Source organism: Poecilia reticulata, linkage group LG4 (assembly GCF_000633615.1).
Source record: "Poecilia reticulata strain Guanapo linkage group LG4, Guppy_female_1.0+MT, whole genome shotgun sequence".
In the NCBI taxonomy this organism is placed as follows: domain Eukaryota; kingdom Metazoa; phylum Chordata; class Actinopteri; order Cyprinodontiformes; family Poeciliidae; genus Poecilia; species Poecilia reticulata.
In genome coordinates, this window is record NC_024334.1 from 5,729,472 (window position 1) to 5,748,647 (window position 19,176).

At 38.2% G+C, this 19,176-nt stretch overlaps 1 protein-coding gene across 1 annotated transcript; it reads right to left on the bottom strand.

Annotated features, from left to right (window-relative positions):
- Nucleotides 1–7,110: 7,110 nt before the first annotated feature.
- On the bottom strand, nt 7,111–18,500 carry cth (cystathionase (cystathionine gamma-lyase)). The gene is made up of 12 exons (XM_008406870.2): nt 18,233–18,500; nt 16,568–16,649; nt 15,270–15,365; nt 15,030–15,139; nt 14,685–14,819; nt 14,549–14,606; nt 13,349–13,426; nt 12,809–12,961; nt 11,683–11,804; nt 11,136–11,188; nt 10,746–10,884; nt 7,111–7,534 (listed from the first exon to the last, which is right to left on the bottom strand). Exons 1-12 carry the CDS (start codon nt 18,413–18,415, stop codon nt 7,517–7,519), a joined length of 1,227 nt encoding a protein of 408 aa, XP_008405092.1. The 5' UTR covers nt 18,416–18,500; the 3' UTR covers nt 7,111–7,516.
- Nucleotides 18,501–19,176: the final 676 nt, after the last annotated feature.

Here is a 19,176-nt window from a genome sequence, read left to right on the forward strand (position 1 = left end):
AACTATGAACTATGAACACCAGCAAATCTACTGAAGCTCAATTTATCACCAAGTTCTCCTATATTGTGGCATCAGCTCTACTGTTTGGTTGTTGATCACTACTGGAGGGATGGAAGTGAAGCTTTTGCTAAAGTCAGTACACATTTTCTTCATATTATCCATGTATACTTTTAAAAAGGAAGCTTTTTAAAGCTTCCTTTATAAAAATCTCTTCCATTTTAAAATAAACATTCTAAACTACCAGACCATGTTCTGTGTTTTATCTACTGAAAAGCAACACAATGACAGAATAATCTGAAAACGTGATAATGTGAGGACCATTCTAATGACTCTAGTCATCATTGGTGTAAAAAAAAACAATATGGGGGAGACTACATGACCGCTGGGAGACGTGGCAGATAAAGAGGCTTGGATAAGTCACTATCTACTTTGTTGAAATCTGAGGTTAGATACAAAGCTGAAAAAAATAATAAAAAGTTATCTGATCACCGTCTTGAGGCCCTCCAGAAGTTAAGAAAGCTTGGAAGTTCCCTCATTGCATAATCTACTCTTCTCTTTGACCAATAAATGATCTAGAGAGGGTCAAGTTTGTCCTGTATCACATCCAATAGCTCATTATTAATTTCTCTAATTTCTCTAATAAACCCACTGGTCTGACATCATAAAATGACTTTGGTGTTTTGAACTTTGGGACAATTATTCACTCCTTTCATAGACAAACAACATTATGTAAATCCAGGGACATTTGGAAACAGAAAAAAAGAATATATAACCTACAACATGAGTCCTACAACACTATAGGCATTTCATTTTAATTTATGTATTCCTATTGGCTTTAAAATGCAATGGAGCAATATCTGTCAAAATAATATAGTGGTATTGTGCACAATATGGAAGCAGAGCTCCAGCAAATGGTGCTTGAACTCCGTTTTATTGTGCATGCAGACCATTCTCGTCACCCGTGACTTTTCTATTCCCATCCAAGGCCAAGACCAGACTGCTGTTATGCTCATGCTCTGCTGCACCGCAGAGCCAGAAGAGTAAAATATGAGCTGTCAACTTTAAATTTAATATTTGGTGCCAAACCTAAAGATAAATCATATTTGGTACTTACATTGAAGACGTAATTTAATAAAATGCAGGGGGGAAAAAAAGAAAACATTTCCCATCAAATTCTTGGTGCTTAGCTAGTCATTTCATCTGTTGAATTGGTTCACATGACTTAGCCTGTTGCCCTGTCTGTTTAATGTGTTTCACTCCTTAGGCCATAAGAGCAAAAAGCAGCAGCGTTTCAACAAACATTTGCTAACTAAATTAGTGGTAAAGTTGGGATCCCAGCTGCATCTAGTTGTAGCTGTCGGTGAGGTACATCAGCCCACAGATCAACAGCTTGGACCGCTCATGGTTTTTCCAAGAACCATGAGCATAATTGATGTTAGTCACAATCGATACAAGAGTAATTACGCTGTTTTTCTTCGTCAAACACAACTCCAAGTTCCAAGCTCCTGTAATCACTGCTCTTCAAACCTTTGACAGCTATAGCATTATATCAATGGGGTATTTGCCATGTCAACCTAAAAAAATTGTAGTCTCCCTTGCAAAGATTAACGACTACCGCTTGCTAGGGTTGCTCTTACCCATCTTTATAAAAGATAAAGTGTGCAAAATGCCAAATAAATAAATATTTATCCATCTAACAGCTATTTTTTCCTCCTCTAGAAGATGCCAGAATATATGAGATCAAAGTCACAATAATGTAACATGTTTGAAAATATAACTGTTTTAGAACTGAAAACAGAGTAACATCGTCTAACATTCAGGAAGAGGAGCTAAGCTAAACATGTTGCTTATTCTTGGACATTTTTCTTCTTACTCTTGATATCCTGAATGCAGGTATTTTTATACTAATTTTTGCAGTTTACTAAACAAAATAAACACAATAAACCAATAAACTGGTTATTCAAAATTATATGGAAATATATAATATTGAGTAAATTGCCTTCACAAACACTAACCTTAGTGACATCCCATTCTTAGCCAGAGTTGAGTTTTAACAACCTCAACTCTTCTCTGAAGGTTTTCCACAAAGTTTAGTGTGTTTAGCTGAAAATGATTTTGTCTTCTCAAACTTCATTTTGAAAATAGGAACAGATGTTAAATGAGAGGGCCTGGCTCCCGGGCTCCACTCTAATTCCTCCCAAAGGTGTTTTATTAGGTTGAAGTCAGGACCCAGTGCAGTCCAGTCACGTTTCTCCACACCAAGCTAATCCGTGATTTTATAGATATTTTCTTTGTCCCCATGGGTCACAGTCATGTTGGAACAGGAAGGGGCAGCTGCAAACTGTTCCCACAAAGTTGGGAGCATGAAATTGTTCAGAATAACTTAATATGCTGGACGATTATGAGTTCCAGTCAGGCAAGTGCTGTTCTCCTGGTGACAGCAAATCACAGATCTATCCATTGGATAGCCACACAGAGATGTGATTCATCTTTTGAGGGAAAATGTCTCCACCCCTCTGGAGTCCAGTTGCACATTGCTTTATATTGCACCTGGCATTTTACATTGCACTTGGTGATGCAAGTCTTGGATTCGGCTTCCTGGCCATGGAAACATATTGCATAAAACTCTTCACATGCTGTTCTTGAGCTGACCTTAAAACCACATAAAGACTGGAGGTCTGTAGTAATTTACTCTACAAAAAGCTGGTAACCACAATTTGCCCGTTTTCTACAATTGCTTTTTTATTGTTATAATACCACTAATAGTTGGCTGTGGAATGTCTGTAAGACAGAAAAGTTCACAGCTGGATTTTTTTGCATCGGATTACACTGAAATCGGCTTAGAGCAACCCATTCCTTTACGATGACAAATCTGCATACATGGGTTTTGATTTTTTACGTCATTGGCCATTGAAGTGAACACCTGAATTAAATTATCTGAAGGGGTGACCAGATACTTAATGATTAATTTATTTAGATTCATTTCTAGACAATACCAACATATAGTCTGTTTTAAATCCCACTATATACAGTCCAATTCAGTTCTCAGATCCAGTTGGTGATTTAATGTAAATTAGTGAATGTATAAGTAAGCCCAGGTCAGGTGACTGAATGAAGTATATGAATTTTCAGCTGACTATAAACTTTATTTACAAAAGGGACTGTTTTAAACCTCTTCTAAAGAGCAGAAAAGATTCCTGCCTCACATGCAAAAACTGGGAACTGGAGAGGAATCTAACAGTAAAAAAAAATCTCTTCTGATAAAGAAGCTTTCCATTAATGTGTATGATTGACTAATTATAAAATGTATGTTATCTTAAAATGATGTGTCATGCATTTAAGGTTATTCGCATGCATAGGGGAGTGGAATGTGAGTTTTCATATTATGAAAAAATAAATTAATGATGCCGAGTATGAGAGCATGAGTGCTGCAGGCTCTTTGTCTCTCATGTGTTATCCATGTGATGAAGTGGTGATTTGTCCAGTGTGTGCCCTGCCTGCCCTCGTTTCTCCCCCAGCAGTCTGCGCATACTGTGACCCTGAACAGAGCAGAGCAGAGCAGATCTTATGAATGACTGCAGCACAGCCATTTTATCACAACAAAAGGAAATGAGGAACATGGAAAAGTGCTTCCCCGGTCAGATTCAGATTCAAAGCCCACGGGTTTCTATAAGGAGACAAAATCAAAGCTGTGCTCTCAGTGAAAATGCAAAGCTGAGGTATGAAAACTCCTGAAAACGTTCTGATAACACTGCTTGTAGCTTGGGAGAACATCTGCAAAAATAAGGCACAAATGAAAAAGATAAGAAAATAACATAAAAAATAAAACTTCTGGTGCATGTAAAAAATGACAGTGGTAAAAAAAAAAAAAGAAAAACATCATAATTGATCAAATACCAAAAATTATGAAAATAAGCAACACAACACCTGTTAGCAAGAGATGAAAACTTAGATTTGTTTTTGACAGCACAGTAGTTCCTGTTTTAAAATCCTCAAAGAGGCATACAGGTTGGGGTTTTCTCTTAGTTTTCTAAACGAGGAACTAGGAAGAGGCTGCAAGTTTATTAATTGTCATGCACCCATTGAATTGCTTGCAAGTGTTTTTGGTTTGGTAAGGGGGTTTTACCAAAGTTGAAACCAGATGTTTGTGCAACCATTTAATTATGTCAACTCAAATTATCTCTATTTGCTAACCCATTGACAGATTTTTTCCATTGCATTCTTCAGACTCAGAAGCTTACATAATTAGAAATTAATAAATCTTTTGATTATGACAGAGCTTTGTAAGCTTCTGATCAATCATTCGGCTAATTGACAAGATTTGAATTAAATTGATGTATTTTAAGGCAACACCTCAAACAAACTGCTTCCTTTGACATCATGGGAAAAACTCAAGCAGCATATCAGGAAGAAGGTTGTGGACCTTCACAAATCTGGCAGTTTTCAGATCTTTTAAGATGCCATGTTTATCTACCAATTATAGGTACAAACACCAGGACAATGTCCAACTTTCAAACTGTTCAGTAAGGAGACAGGTTATGTACTCCAGAAATGAACGTTTTTTTAGTTTAAAATATCAACTCCAGAACAAAAGACTTTGTGAACATGATGTCAGAAGCTGAAAAATAAGAGTCAGTACGCACAGTAAAATGTGTTCTGTGGCTACATGGGCTGAAATGTTACTCTGCAAGAAAAAAGCCAATAGCAACATAAAAAGCCAGATTACAGTTTGAAAATGCACTCAGGGACAAGAAACTTAATTTTGAAGGATATTTTTTTCAATATATATTAATATGGTCTGATAAATCTACGATTGAAGTGTGTGGTTGAAATTGCCATTTTTAAATTGGCAGGGGAAAAAAGTGGAAGCTTGCAGAGCACTAGCCCAAATGTGAGGTATGGGGGTTGGTAAAATCATGTGTGCATGTTTTGCTGCAAGAGGGACTGACGCTCTTAACATCATGAGGAAAAACATCATGGGGAAATACTGAAGCAACATTTCAAGACATTAAAGTTTGGTCTAAGATTTTTTCCTTTCAAGTCGACCCTGACCCTAATTATACTGCAAAAGTAGTCATAAAATGACAAAAAATTCACTTTAGAAATGTCCATTCCATGTGTTGATCTCAGCACCAAAGAAAATCTCTGGGCAGAGCTAAAACTGTCTGTGAGCAAGGCCATTTTCTGTGAGGCAACATTGATGTTTCAAACCAGTTCTTTGTAGCACAAATAGCAAGGTCACCTTCAAAATTATAATTTTTCCAAAAATCTGTAGCCATTTCAAATTAATATAATCTCTGACTTCAGATCAAACAAAGTCGACTCTTTGAACAAGACAAAAGGTGTGTGAAACACTGACAGAATCATGAAAGAAATACATTTATTTTACCCTCTTAACACTCCAAGGACATCATATTATGGGTATATGAAGTCACTGTTCCCATTTAAACTTTAGATGTACCAGGACATGTTTTTTGGTCTCTTTCCAACATCCAAAATTAGTCCAACCCACTATCAGGAGTTGATCAGATGGGTTAGTTTGGAGACTAAGGTTTGGTTAGCGCCCTGTGACAGACTGGCGACCTGTCCAGGGTGTATCCTGCCTCTCGCCCAGAACGTTAGCTGGAGATAGGCACCAGCACCTCCCGACCCCACTAAGGGATAAGGGTGTAAGGGTGTATGGATGGTTTGGTTAGCCCATCTGATCAACTCTAAACTTTTCAGTCATATTTTAAATCTTTAAGCATTTCACATCTGTGAGAGGCGTATTTATTTAGTAAAAATAAATACTCAGTTCAGATAAAACTAACAATGCTGAAGGTCTTCTGGAAACAGCCAAACATCCACTAACAGGAAGTTACTACTGGCTAACTTATACTGCAGCAATAAGACTTTATATGGGGGTGATCATCCTGTGGCTCTGCAGAGGAGTTAAGGAAGTCCAGGTTGATTTAATAGCAGCCTTTAGCTTGTCTGCATTGTTGGGTCTGGTGCCTCTCTTCTTCGTCTTTATAATATCAATTAGATGAGGCCAGTTTGCTTTCCAATCAGGCAAAGTGATATCACAGTCATTAAACCCATTTTTGGTACTTAGGATAGAGAAAATAAAATCTGTAGTTTTATTGAGCTTGCCAGCCTAAAGAAGCATGAAGTGCTCTTAAATTTAATGGCAGCTGTCTGCATGATAGACTTGATAAAACACAGGGGACCAACACCAGCATGACACTCACCCAAAACCCTGAAGGGCTGTGGAAACTACACCCTGAACCTCTGTTCAGGCTGTTCCTCTCCTTCACCAGGGCTCTAGTGCCTTCATTTAAAATTAGAAACTCTAGTTATTTTTACGTCTTGAATACGTTTTCTAATGAATTCCTAATTTCCTAAAATGTAGCTTATATAAGACCACAAGTTAAAATAACAACTCTGCTAATGTAAACAGAGATTTGGGAATTATTGGAGTTAAATGCTCAATGCTTATAAGTAAGGCAAAACTGAACGTTGAACATAAATCTAAAAGATGGAAGTGCTTTTCTTTCTGGAGAAAATTAACATTTACCCTGAAATGTTATTACGAATTTGACCTTAAAAGATAGGAACTAGCTGATTTGTTTAACAGTCATTTCTGTTTCTTTCATGTGAGAGAAGCTCTAGGAAATATGAAGTGTTTATTCATGAGGCTAAATTTATAACCAGAGAGCTGGTAACGTGATGGATGAGTAGGAAGGAAGGGGAAAATCCACCGACATCTGTTAATAAACCATTAAAAACCTTTTCCCGCCGTTGCCGTCCATATTAGCCCAAATGCCAACTATGAGAGGATAGAAACAACTCCTGCTCTTGCATCTTTAAAACCTCATCCACAGCAAATACATGCCGAGAAAGTCTGCTCCAAGTAAGGCAAGTGCATTCCATGGCCTTCTGATTAGTTTTGGTGGTAAATTTGTCGACCTAACACTGTTTCTGCTTGGCAAGAAACACCAAAATCCTGTTCTTCTTTTGTGAATAAGATGATGTTTAAGATCTACAGGAACTAACATTTGATCAGTAGGTGAAAGAAAAAGCTAAGCACGGGCTTTAAATAATAATAAAAAAAAAAGTCATTTTTACAAGTTGGCATTGTAAAACCCACTTTAATACAGATTTCACTTGTAAATGCACAGTTTTTGGAGTTAAGATACTGAAAACCATTTCAAGATGTCTAAATGGAATTTTTCTCTCATAAAGCTTTCAAAAAAAAAAAAAATTAAAACAGACAATTACATAAACAAAGCAAAACTGGCATAAGATAAATAATTTTACAAGTGAGTGCGATAGTATAGGTATTAAGCGATAATTGTGTAAAAATTGTGATAATTATTCACAGTTGACATAATCTGTGCTGTTTCCAGAATATTTTGTCTCCTGAAAGGTGGAACCGAGGCGCCATGTGTTGATTGTCATCCGGTTTTTAGATTTCAGGTGCTTCCGAGCATTGTTACCACAACAACCTCAGGCTCGAGGACGCCAGGCGGATGTTTCAATTCTTCTTTGGGTGCTGTCAAAGACAACAGGAGAAAAACACAGAGATCAATAACCTGAGCATTCAGACACGGGGAGACAGACGTGAGGTTACAGCCGATGGCTCGCAGTGATCCAGGGAGCAGAAACAGGGAAGCCTAATCTACAAAATCAGTCACCTTGTCTTTATGAGCAGAGGTGGGATGCTGGGCAGTCTGTGATAGCTGTGGGTCAAAGCCAGAGTAGCAGAATACAAACCAGATAGGGGGTGACAAAATGTCCACCCATCCATCCATTTTCTGTACACCCTTGTCCCTAGTGGGGTCAGCAGGGGTGCTGGTGCCCATCTCCAGCGAACATTTCGGGCGAGAGGCGAGGTACACCCTGGACAGGTCGCCAGTCTGTCGCAGGGCAGGTGACAAAATGTCTACCGATTAAAATTCACCAAACCCCAAGAGTGTTTTCCATGGTTACCCAACAGCCATGTTCCTGATCCGAATCCTTCGATAAGCATCACTTGACCTGGAGTCATATCCAATTAAAACTTTCACCATCGGAGGAGTTTTTTTCCTGGGACCATATTTGTCTCCATTTAATTTCCATTTGCTACAGATGGCCAGCAGAAGGGATGCAGCTACATTATCTGAATGCAGAGAAGAGGAGGCATAGGCGGTCGTGCAGGACGCAGCCAAAGCATGTCGCAAAGGGGGTTTGGAAGAAATTTTTATTCTTTCCAAAGGGTCCTCTACCAGTAGTTGCTAATAAGAGGTGAATCATTCAAACCAGCACACCAAATCTCAGTATAGCTTTAAAGCAACAGAATCTCAACCACACTCGGTCAAAATGAATTTAATCAAGCTGTGGGATTCTAATGGTTTTATTGAACTGTGTTTTTCAATCCCCAGTTCATTTTTTTTTCATTATATAAAATGCACAGGGACTCACATTCATGACCCTCACCGGCTGAATAAAACAATTACAATGTCGTCAAATGAGTTTGATGAAACATCCTGGCAGGGAAAGAAGAAAGGAAAGGGGCGCAATAAAACCCGCGCCTTCAAGATGGGGTGCGTGTGTGTGGGGGGTGAAGAAGGAAAATATCTGGACAGCGTCTGAAATCTGAGTGCAGCGGTGCGCAGCGTGCACTGAGGTGAGAGAGAGGCTCAAACCAAGCAGTGAACCTCAAAGAGGATTCTGCCGTACTCATGATGAGCAGTCTGTTTGTCTGGCTCACAGATACGAGAAGAAATCTTTCACAGCAAATACATATGCAGCTAGTTAATCGAATGCATGGTTCGTTAACCGAAGATGAGTCTCTGCACAACGCCGAGTATTTGTTCTCACTTTAACTCGGAGAACATAAAGAAGAATTAATCCAAGAGATTTTTATGAGGAGAGCCATTCGTCTGTTTAGCTCTATACAGCACTGCCTGCAGGAGAGTCGAGGAATGATGGATCTGCCCCGACGGCACAGAGAAGGGGTTTGTCTGCTCACCTCTGGACTGTTATTACTCCTGCACTGACTCTCTGTAAATATTCCCAAAATTTTCCCAACACTTCCTCTAGTCTGATTTGTCTTCATCTTGAGCTATCCTTCTCTTTACCACATGAGTATTAATACGCCGGTGGCTCTTAAGACTCACTTCTTGTACCAATAAAGATTCATACATGTTGATGTGTACCCAACAAAAAACCTCCCACATGTACCATTTCTTTATCAGTAATGTAGTTCAGGTTTTCCCCATCAGCAATGCTTCTTTTATACCCGTGTGTGGGAATCGCTGAAGGCTTGATTTGCTTTTTGATGAAAAGTTTAACCTGTCCAACATGTCCGCAGTTAAAAATGAGAAAGTAATCTGAAATCAAACAGCCTGTGCACATCAGCTTGCCCTTTGCCAATGCAAAAAGTCTTTGTTATCAATCTCCTGAAAATTTCTCAATTTGAATCGGTCTGAAAAGTGAAGAGCTCATCAAAGCTGAGCTTTTGTATTGCCTCAGGTTAACTACAGATGCCATACTTTTCCAAAAACTAATCCCTTTTTCTGTCAGGGATTTCTACAGTAGTCAGTCTTTTATTACGGATCCTGCAAAAACATGGATGGATGAATGGGTGGATGGATGGATGGGTGGGTGGATGGATGCCTTTCAGAGAACGGATTGGGAAAGAATATCTGGATGAAAATTTTCGGGAATGGGATTGGAAAAAAAAAAAAAAGATTGGATGGATGGACCTTTAAGGTAATGGTACTTTGGGGAGAGGGGGGGAGAAAGGCTGGTTGGGTGGGTCATTTAGAAAATGGGATTGGGGAAAAGAACCTTGGATAAAATATATGGATGGATAGAAGGACATTTGGAAAATGAATGGATAAAAAAGTCAAGAAGGCTCGATTAACCCTTCAGAAAAAGGTGATTAGGGGGGAAAAATCTTGGATGGATTGTGGCAACCAATAATGTAATACCTGCTCATAACGTAATAACTTTGATCATATGTAATAAAGTCAATAACCTAATAAAAATCTAAAATTTTGATCAATAATGCAAGCTCATCAGATCCAAATTCTTTGAAAATGACATACTTGCAGCTGATACAGTTAAAACACATAATTAGGTAGGCAGTTCTTGGAAATATGTATAATTTTTTTGTTAGTTTTTAAATAAAGTTTTATGCAGTCATCACTGTATGTGTGTTATTGTTTTGTTTATTCTGAAAAAATATGGAAAGCCTCTTCGGGGTTTAAATCTGGTGGCCCTTCTGAGCTCTCTGGTGCCCCCTGTATGCTGTTCTAAACCACACGCTCTGCACTAAATAAACCCAGAAAAAGAAAACATGTGGCAGTGAAAGAAACAGGATGGATATTACATGTTTATGTAATCAGTAAACTTTAGATTATACATGCCTCTGCTTAATCATCCCATTCACACTTGGGGATCCATCCCACAGCTTTTATCTGATAGGTTGCAAAAATGCCTGTGATTGAGCCGATAGACAAACATTCTTATTGTAGTTTCTACTTAGTGTATCCCTTAAAAGTAAAACAAAAACAAAAAAAAACTGCAGTCAACTGTACTTCAGGCTTACTTTCTCCTGCTGGCAGATTTCTAGCTGGAACCCAGGAGCAACAGCTTCTGCCTTAGTCATGCTGGGAAAACTGGCAAAAGTTCAGATTCTCACACCCATATTTAAACCCTGTTTTGACCAACAAACTGAGGTTCTTCTTCAGTTTGTTTTGACTATTACTGATACTTACAGCAACGTTCAGTGCCTGGTCAAGGTCTTCGATGATGTCAGCCGCGTCTTCCAGTCCCACTGAGAGACGGATCAGTGTGTCACTGATCCCAAGAACGGCCCTCTCTTTCTCTGGCACTGACGCATGGGTCATGATCGCTCTAAATCCAGACAAGAGACAAGAAACTTCAACATGTGCTGAACACAGAAAAAACATCCTGATGTCCTGAAGGAAAGCAGAGCAGTCATTGCAAAAAATAAAAAATAAAAAATCCTAACATAGGGGTTGATTCTCTTTTTGAGCTTTGCTGCCCTCTTGTGGGATTATTTCAAAATGCAGTTCATCTTGCAAAAAGAAAGGTATGAAATTGTTTCGAAAGCTCTTTTAGGAGTACAGACAGATGATACTTACGGATGTTCTGCTAAGCTTTCATAACCACCAAGGCTCTCTGCGATTGCAAACATCTGAAACCAAACAACAGACGTGAAGGAAACAGCAGCAAATATTAAACCACATAAGGATTTCTGTTTTAGGTTTTACTGATCTTACTGCTGTGTAAAGTCTTTTTTTTTGTTCTTCCATGTTTTAAAGGTTCGTTGATTTAGAATAAAGTGTTGGACTTCGATACAACACTTTACTGCAGCTTTTGTTTTTAATAAAATGCTTGATAAATAAAGTAGTAGTAGTAACGGTTAATGAAGAAATACACAAATAATTACACAGAGTAATTTCTGCTTAGGTTCAGTGATGTGTGTCATACGGACACAACATGCCTTTCTTTCTATCCATCTTTGTTTAAGCAAAAATAATAATCAGGTTAAGCTACAATAATAACAATAACATAGTAATAATGTGATGCTGCCTGCAGTTGTCTTTGTCTAAACTGGGTCCATTACCAGAAATTTCTGAATACCAACCACAACAAAAAAAGACTTAAAACATATCATCTATAAATTACTTTAAGGTTGCTGAGGAAGGTGGTGGCGTGCTCAAGTTTCCCTTTGATATAGAAGGTGATCATCCCTGGACACCCGGTGCATTGTTTCTTCATCAAGTTATACTGTGGGTGGGAGGGTAGACCTGTGTGCAGAGGAAAAAACATGAAAAACCTGTTGCAAACACCACCTAATTTCCCTACACAAAGCAACAGGGCTCATGTTCAAGATTGTGGCTTGAATAAAAGCTCTAAATTAGTGCAAGGAAGTATGTGAACTCTTGAGCTTTCAATACTTCTGCCTGAGCAGCTCAAAACAGCAGCTGAGAGAAATGTGTTTTTTAGACAAGGTTCAGCAAAAAAAATGGATACATGCCTGTGTGACAAAACCTATTCATGCTATTTTTTTTAAGTCTCTTTAAAATGTTTGCATTTTTTAAGACTTTATAGTTGGTGTTCAGATAGTAATCTTCCAACAGCTTCCTGTCAACTTTAAGCATTTTTAACTCAAAAACACGACGGGCCGCTGGATGAATGATTGCCCTAGCACCCAACCACCAGGCTTAGCAAGTTTTCTGGGAGAAACCTTGAACAACAATGTGAGAACCACTAAAAACAGGAAAAGCATAAATGTATGATTCATTTAGGCATAAAGGGAAGGGCTCCTTGAAAAGGGAAAGCTTGGGGTTGTGAATTTTTATCAAGTCTATAGTGGAATAAAACTGAAAAAGAAGGGAAAGGTCACAGACACACAGTACGCTGGCATGAACATCAGAGGAAACTGGAGCTGAGAATGCTGATTATTTCATTTCACATGGTTAAAGGTTAACACAGTTTATATGAGAACATCAAAGAGTCCGCTTTTTATTATTACGAGCCAGGCTTATACAGCTGAATCGCACCTGCCTGTACTAAAGCATTAAAGAAATCACATACAAACGTTCCATTACAGCAGATTAATTTGAAAAAATAAATAAATAAAAAATTCAAATGAATTAACCTCACAAAAGACTTCACTTTGACACACGTCTAAAGAGCCGTCTGTTCTTTACATTGTGGTTCTAGTCCAGTGAAGAGTAAATTGTTGTGAGCAACTCTAGAATGTTGGGAGACATGTCTCAACAAATATTAGGTGTGACAAAGAATTCACCTGGGAAAAGTACCCGCTCCACCCTGGGGTCTGCCTCCAGAAACCTGGCAGCAGCCATGGCGTTTTTAAAGTGCTGCTCCATGCGCAGGTGAAGCGTCTTCAGCCCTCGGTTACACAGGTAGCAGTCAAAGGGAGACGGCACGCCACCGATGGCTGGTCACGGGCAGAACATTAATCACAGAGGTTAGAAACAAATCTACCCAATAATTTTGATCAGGCAAACAGAACAAAGTCCTAACGATGTGAAAGGTTTAGTTTGGTGAAGGACTTTGACCTCAGACATTTGTGTTGGTTGTTTACTGAATGAAAGCAGAACAGGTTCAAGTAGCCACTTCACCAGATACTAAGTAGGCAGAGAATTACTTTGAAGAAAAAAAAGAAAACGAGCAGCTGACTTGCAAACCTAATACTTGATCATTTTGATCATTGTAATGGGGTAAAAAGACACATACTATATGCAGACCAAGAATGATTTTAGCAAATTTTTTCTTATAGTATCATTTTGGTTAAATCTATAACAAACACTAATTATCTCCTCACAGTTTTGCAGAAACCTCAGTCGCTCGTTCAGATCATCGTTGTTTAAAGACACCAGACCCATCACGACGTCACTGTGACCTGCCAAATAAACAGAAGCAACAGTTTGTGTTAGAACAGAAAGTAAGACATCACTATGTGCTCCTGCAGCATTGATGTAGCCACGTTGAGTTTACATACTCATATAAAGGGGTTTATTTCAGGGACTTTGAGTTTTCCCAAAACATCTTAATATCTTCAATCAAAATATGTGCATGTTTTTGTATTCTCCCTCCAGTTATCATTATTCTAACTACATAGAAGGGCTTTCACTCATTTTCTTGATTCACATGCGACCCAAATAAAAAGTACTGATATTTTAAATTATTATTAAAATATTATTATTTTTATTTAATATTATTATTATTATTTAAGTTATTTTTTTCCATTATAAAATAAATAGGATATTTTATATGCAAAGAGTAGTCTCCCTCCCTATACAGTATATTATAATTAAACAGTCAAATCACTAGCTCCTCTTCTGTGTGTGTGTGTGTGTGTGTGTGTGTGTGTGTGTGTGTGTGTGTGTGTGTGTGTGTGTGTGTGTTTGCTCTTTCTCTGTCTTGTTTGTTTCTTGTCAGTTCGTCTAGATAAATTGTAGGAATAGCCCTGACTTCCTGGGAATATTTACCTACAGAAGTGTGCCATCTTTCTCACCACGAGACATAGATATAGTCTTTGAATGTTTACTCTCATGAAGAAAACTGAGACTTGGAGTTATTTATTCTTTTTCTGCATTAAGTTGTTTTCTGCCTGATTGCACTAATTAAAATCCATTCCATCTTTTCAGTCTGATTTTTTAAATTTTTGGTCTGTTTTGACAAGCTGTTGACATTTATGGAGAAACTATTCTTCTAAAAGCTCAAGGCGATTCTTGTTTCTAAATGTTTAATTTTTTTTTTTTACTTTGACAATTTCGACATTTTTAGGGTTTGATTGTAAGCTGGTCAAAACATTTTACACATTTAAAATGTTTTCTAACAGTGTACCAATAAAAAGCCTGGACAGTATTTGTAATGCTCTCTTTGACAAAATTGAAATCATAATATTGCATTTTTTTCCAGAATGTTCGTCATTTACCTCTATATCAGAAAAAAAATCCTTTTTACAACAATTTGCAATAAAATAGCTTCAACATTACATGAGAACTCTTTTATAACCTACCATTCATGTATTTGGTGGCAGAGTACATACAGATATCAGCTCCTAAAGCCAAGGGGCGCTAAGGGTGCACAAAACAAACACACAGGTTAATCATTGAATGAGTCACAGGAATTTGATTACAGGGAATCATTACTACCTGGAAATAAGAAGACATGAAGGTGTTGTCAACAACCACTACAATGTCTTTGCTGTGCTCATGCACCAAGTCAGAGCAGGCCTTGATGTCCACCACCTTCATCATGGGGTTGGTTGGAGTCTCGAGCCACACCAGCTACACCGGCAGAGACAAGAACAGGTATTAGTGAAGCACTTAGTCAGGTGGAATAAATATGAGGTTTAAGTAAATGGTGATTACACAAAGTGCTGATTCACAACGACTGCTCTGAGTTAGCAGAAAAAATGGCATTTACCCCCAAAAACAAGACAAACAATTGCGACAAAAATAACAAGAACAGTAAGTTCTTCCCTTTCCTTGACCTACTTTGGTGTTGGGCTTCAGAGCAGCTTTCAGTAACTCTGGCTTTGTACAGTCAGCAAAAGTTGTTTCCAGCCCAAATCCAGCTGCGACTCTTTGGAAGTATCGGTTGGTGCCTTTACAATAAACAAGGGAACAACCGAACCGTTCAGATTGTTAAAAAAATTAAATAAAAAAGAAAGCAAATCGTTTGTATTATGGCAGACGATTATAAGAGTAGATGAATATCCCAAAGCTGAATCTCACCTCCGTACACATCGTCCATGCAGATAATCCCATCTCCTTTCTTCAGCATGTGGGTAATGGTCACAGTGGCTGCCAGGCCTGAGGCAAAAGCAAGGCCTGTAGAGGAGCAAGGATGGTTATTGAAAAACCAAAAAAAAAAAACATTTCATCTAGGGGGAGAATTAAAATAGGAAACTCTCAGGGTTTTAAGTGGACAGTTATCATTACAGTAGACTAAAGTGTTTAAAGTTAAGTGTGAAAATTGCTAGCATTTGCAGTCAATTGATTTTTACAGTTTCAAATCCTTTTAATGAGATGTCAGAGAAATGACCAGAGTTTTTCTCAGCTGCTGTGAGCAAAGAACAGTATAGGGCTAACCTTCCCCCACCTGTTACTGGACACTGCCAGTCAGGCGGCTAAAAGAAGGCTACTACAGTTTCTCGCATAAAAGAAAGACAAATTCTGTTGTTTGGAAATATTTCTACATAGTGTTAAGCAAATAAACCACATCTGTTTGACCTTTTTTGTACAAATACTGCGAAACCAAGGCAAATTTACGCAAGGTACCTATACTCAAAAAATTGACCTTAATACCATAATTATGCTTTTAAAAGTCACAAAAATCTTACCATTATGATGTTCCTATGATTTAAGATTCGATCAAAGAGACCAGAAAAAGTACCAAAGTGAGCAACAGCATTGCAGTAAAGCAAATTTTATGGCTGCTTATATCAATAACTATATATTAAGTGATTTTAAAGCAACCAACAAAAACACAAAAAGCTCACAGAGTTAAACCTTTCCGCCTTGCAATGGTCCGGGTCTGACCAATCAGTGGAGAATAAACATCAACTTCAAAAAAACTTTTATTTTTATGTTTAGAAGTTCACATCAGGTTTCCAAACCTGGCAAAATTCTCCATGAAAACTGCTATTTAAAAGTATTCTAGTACAGGATAACGTGCTTTTGCTTATTTAAAATGGTAGAAAATAGCTGGTTGATATCCAATTTAATTAGATTTTACCTCCGTCTTTAGCTATGAAGTTGGCAAAGTTGCCAAATATGCAAGTCTACATAATCAAAAGCAATTTCTTCACTTATCCAATTTCTTATCCTCCTTATCTTCAACTGTGCATGAATAAAGATAAGAATGAAGTGGATACTTTTCTTAGGCCTACAAGAAAGACATTCAATTGTTTGGAAATGGCTTACGATTTGAAAATCCCCAATAGTTATGGTGTTTTAAGACATCAGATGAAACTATAAACTTTCCATATGGTCAGAATGTTCTGAATCTGTTCTGTGATTGCGCTGCTTACAGTATTTTGCTCCGTCCAGCGCTGCCACGGCCTTTTCCAGACAGTTTCTGGTAGGGTTTCCACTCCGACTGTACTCAAAGCCCTGGGAGGAAAAGAAGAAGTTCACTCGGAATGTTAGTGAACATGGCTACCACTTCCAGCCCACGGGCTTTTATTACATTCAGCGTTTCTGCAGAAGCTGGGAAAAATGTATAGTTAATGGAAGGAACTACAGCAGAGGTTATGCAGCTAAATCTAAATATTTCAAACATATTTAGGACAATGGGAAATCAATGAGTGGATGACGGTTCTGTTTATCCTTGAGCTTTTCATTTAATTTATTAAATGAATGGTGTGGCTTTCATGCAATGAAAAATTAAAACTTAAATATTACATTGTAGGTTCACGTTTCCTGGACAAAAATGTAGCCAGCAAAATGCCTTACTTGCAACATGAAAAACAAGTTTACAAATAACCAGCCATAAATGTTTGACAGTAAATAGTCAGCTAGTAAATGTATGCATCTTTGCTGGAAAGGGGACGGTTAGTAATGAGAACACTAAAGTACCCTTCCATTTTAGCCTTGATTAACAGATTTCACATTTTTGGGCATTTTGTTTTAACAATACATAACAAGTAGTAAGAAAGGGTTAGAACAAGTTAAATCATTAACAAGTTGTTGCACAGGCAGTGCATAAAGACTGTCTGTTCAGCTAACTCTTAATCTGTAGGAACATTTCAGTAATTTAGAATACTAGCAAAAATCTATAAAGAGGCTTCTGCTGATCGAGCTGTTCTAAACTTAACTGGAAGGAAACCCCAGCGGTAGAAAAAGTTGCACATTCCAGAGTTTGGTGGAGGTCTATGCTTCTTTCTTTACGTAATGCTTTACGGCACTGAATTTTAAATAGGGTTGAAGCCATTTCAGAAGCTTAATCTTAGCCTGCATCATTTATTCCAACAGCAATAATAATCATTGAGTTGCAACACCCAATTGTATCCCAGCTTTATCCATTTGATTTGAGGTGGGGTTGAAGAATTTGTAGCCAGTCTTCCTCTATTATTCCACCACTTTGTTTGCTGCAGCTGTATCACTGGTAACAAAACAGACCATCAGAATAATGCTGCCAATCCCATGCTTTTTGCATGACAAAGAAGCCAAATGCAATCATATTTGGCTTCTTTGTGGAAGTAGCCAAATAACTTTATAAAACAGGGGTTGGTTTTGAAGCAGGCGGTTCTTTCTGGGTCGCTATCTTAGCTTGTTGATGGTAAACTCGTCTGGGATCTCAATTTTGACTTTGCAATGGATGTAAGCCGCATCACAAAATTTACTAAATATGAGCGCTTAAAACAACACATTGTGTAAGATATGTGAATAATATAATAGTTTCGCTTTCTAAATTTAACCACTGAAATATATAAAATGTTGAATTACATTCATTTTTTTTAGATATGCCTACATTTCTTGAGCTCTTTAAAAGTACATTATAGGACAATAAATCAATGACCAATAAAATGAGTCCGCGTAAAACTCATGTTGTACTATTACTTAAGTCTTACACAAACATGTTTATTTTTAGCTTATTTTATTATAGGTAGCCTATATCCCATGCGTATATATTACCGCCACTCCCTCTTTTCCTCCCCCCGCCTTAAACAACCGAGTCTTATCCGGCTACTTACAGCGTGGTTCCCCGGTGAGTGCTGTTTGAAGGTTGTGGAGAGGGAAATCGGCGGTACCACAGCCATCGATGACCACTGCTCCGGCTCCTGGCCTTTGTGTATGGCATCTGTGGCGAAAGATTTAAAAGCCGTGCGGAAGCCAGCGAACAAATCGCCAGCCTCATGTTTATTTGACTGGGCCATAACCGTGAGCTTCTCTGATTCACCCGGACACACTGAACTCAAGATGAGTGCGCATTACCGTTCAACGGTAAAAGGGAAATACTATTTTATGGGGCTGTTCCACAAGCTCGTCCTTTGCAGCCAATCAGCGCTCATCGGCATGCAGAGCGAGGCTCTGATTGGCTGTAGCGCCGGGGGGCGTCCGGCGTCTGTTACGACACCACGTTGTTTGCCTTCCTGTCTGTCCTGCCGCTGTGATGCAATGTATCTTGATTTTGAATCAGGTTAAGAGTTTAGTTGTCTCTTGTGAATAACGACTTCATTTGAGTTCAGTTCTGTGATTTTACAGCTATATCATCTCCAGAAAATATTTTAGACAGTAAAAAGGCAAGTTCTTGAAGGAATAAAGGCACGCCACACCAACAAATCAAACATGTTTGTAAACCTTTATGCATGTTTCTCCATTACCATATTACCATATTTTGATTATTTGTAAGCCACCACCATAGCAGCTGTTGACGTTGCTGAAAAGATACGCAGAATTTGGTGGATTGGTCCTTTTCAAGGTTGGGAAAGAGACATTAACACTAAGTGCACTTCCCGTTTGAACCACATGAGGTAGATGTGCACCGTATTGACTTTCACTGATAACAGAAGTCTAGCAGGACTAATTGTAGTGTCTGCGGAAGTGTTCATACTACGTAAATGTTTCCACTTTTTTACGTTACGAGCCCTGGCACCAATTTATTTTATTGCGTTTTAATATAATAGACCAACAAAAC

Coding starts and splice junctions, on each gene's coding strand:
- cth (XM_008406870.2), bottom strand. CDS start 18,415: ATGGCCCAGTCAAATAAACATGAGGCTGGCGATTTGTTCGCTGGCTTC. Junction 16,650..18,232: donor ACTCACCGGGGAACCACGCT/GTAAGTAGCCGG, acceptor TTTTCCTCCCAG/GGCTTTGAGTACAGTCGGAG. Junction 14,820..15,029: donor CTCTGAAGCCCAACACCAAA/GTAGGTCAAGGA, acceptor CTGCCGGTGTAG/CTGGTGTGGCTCGAGACTCC.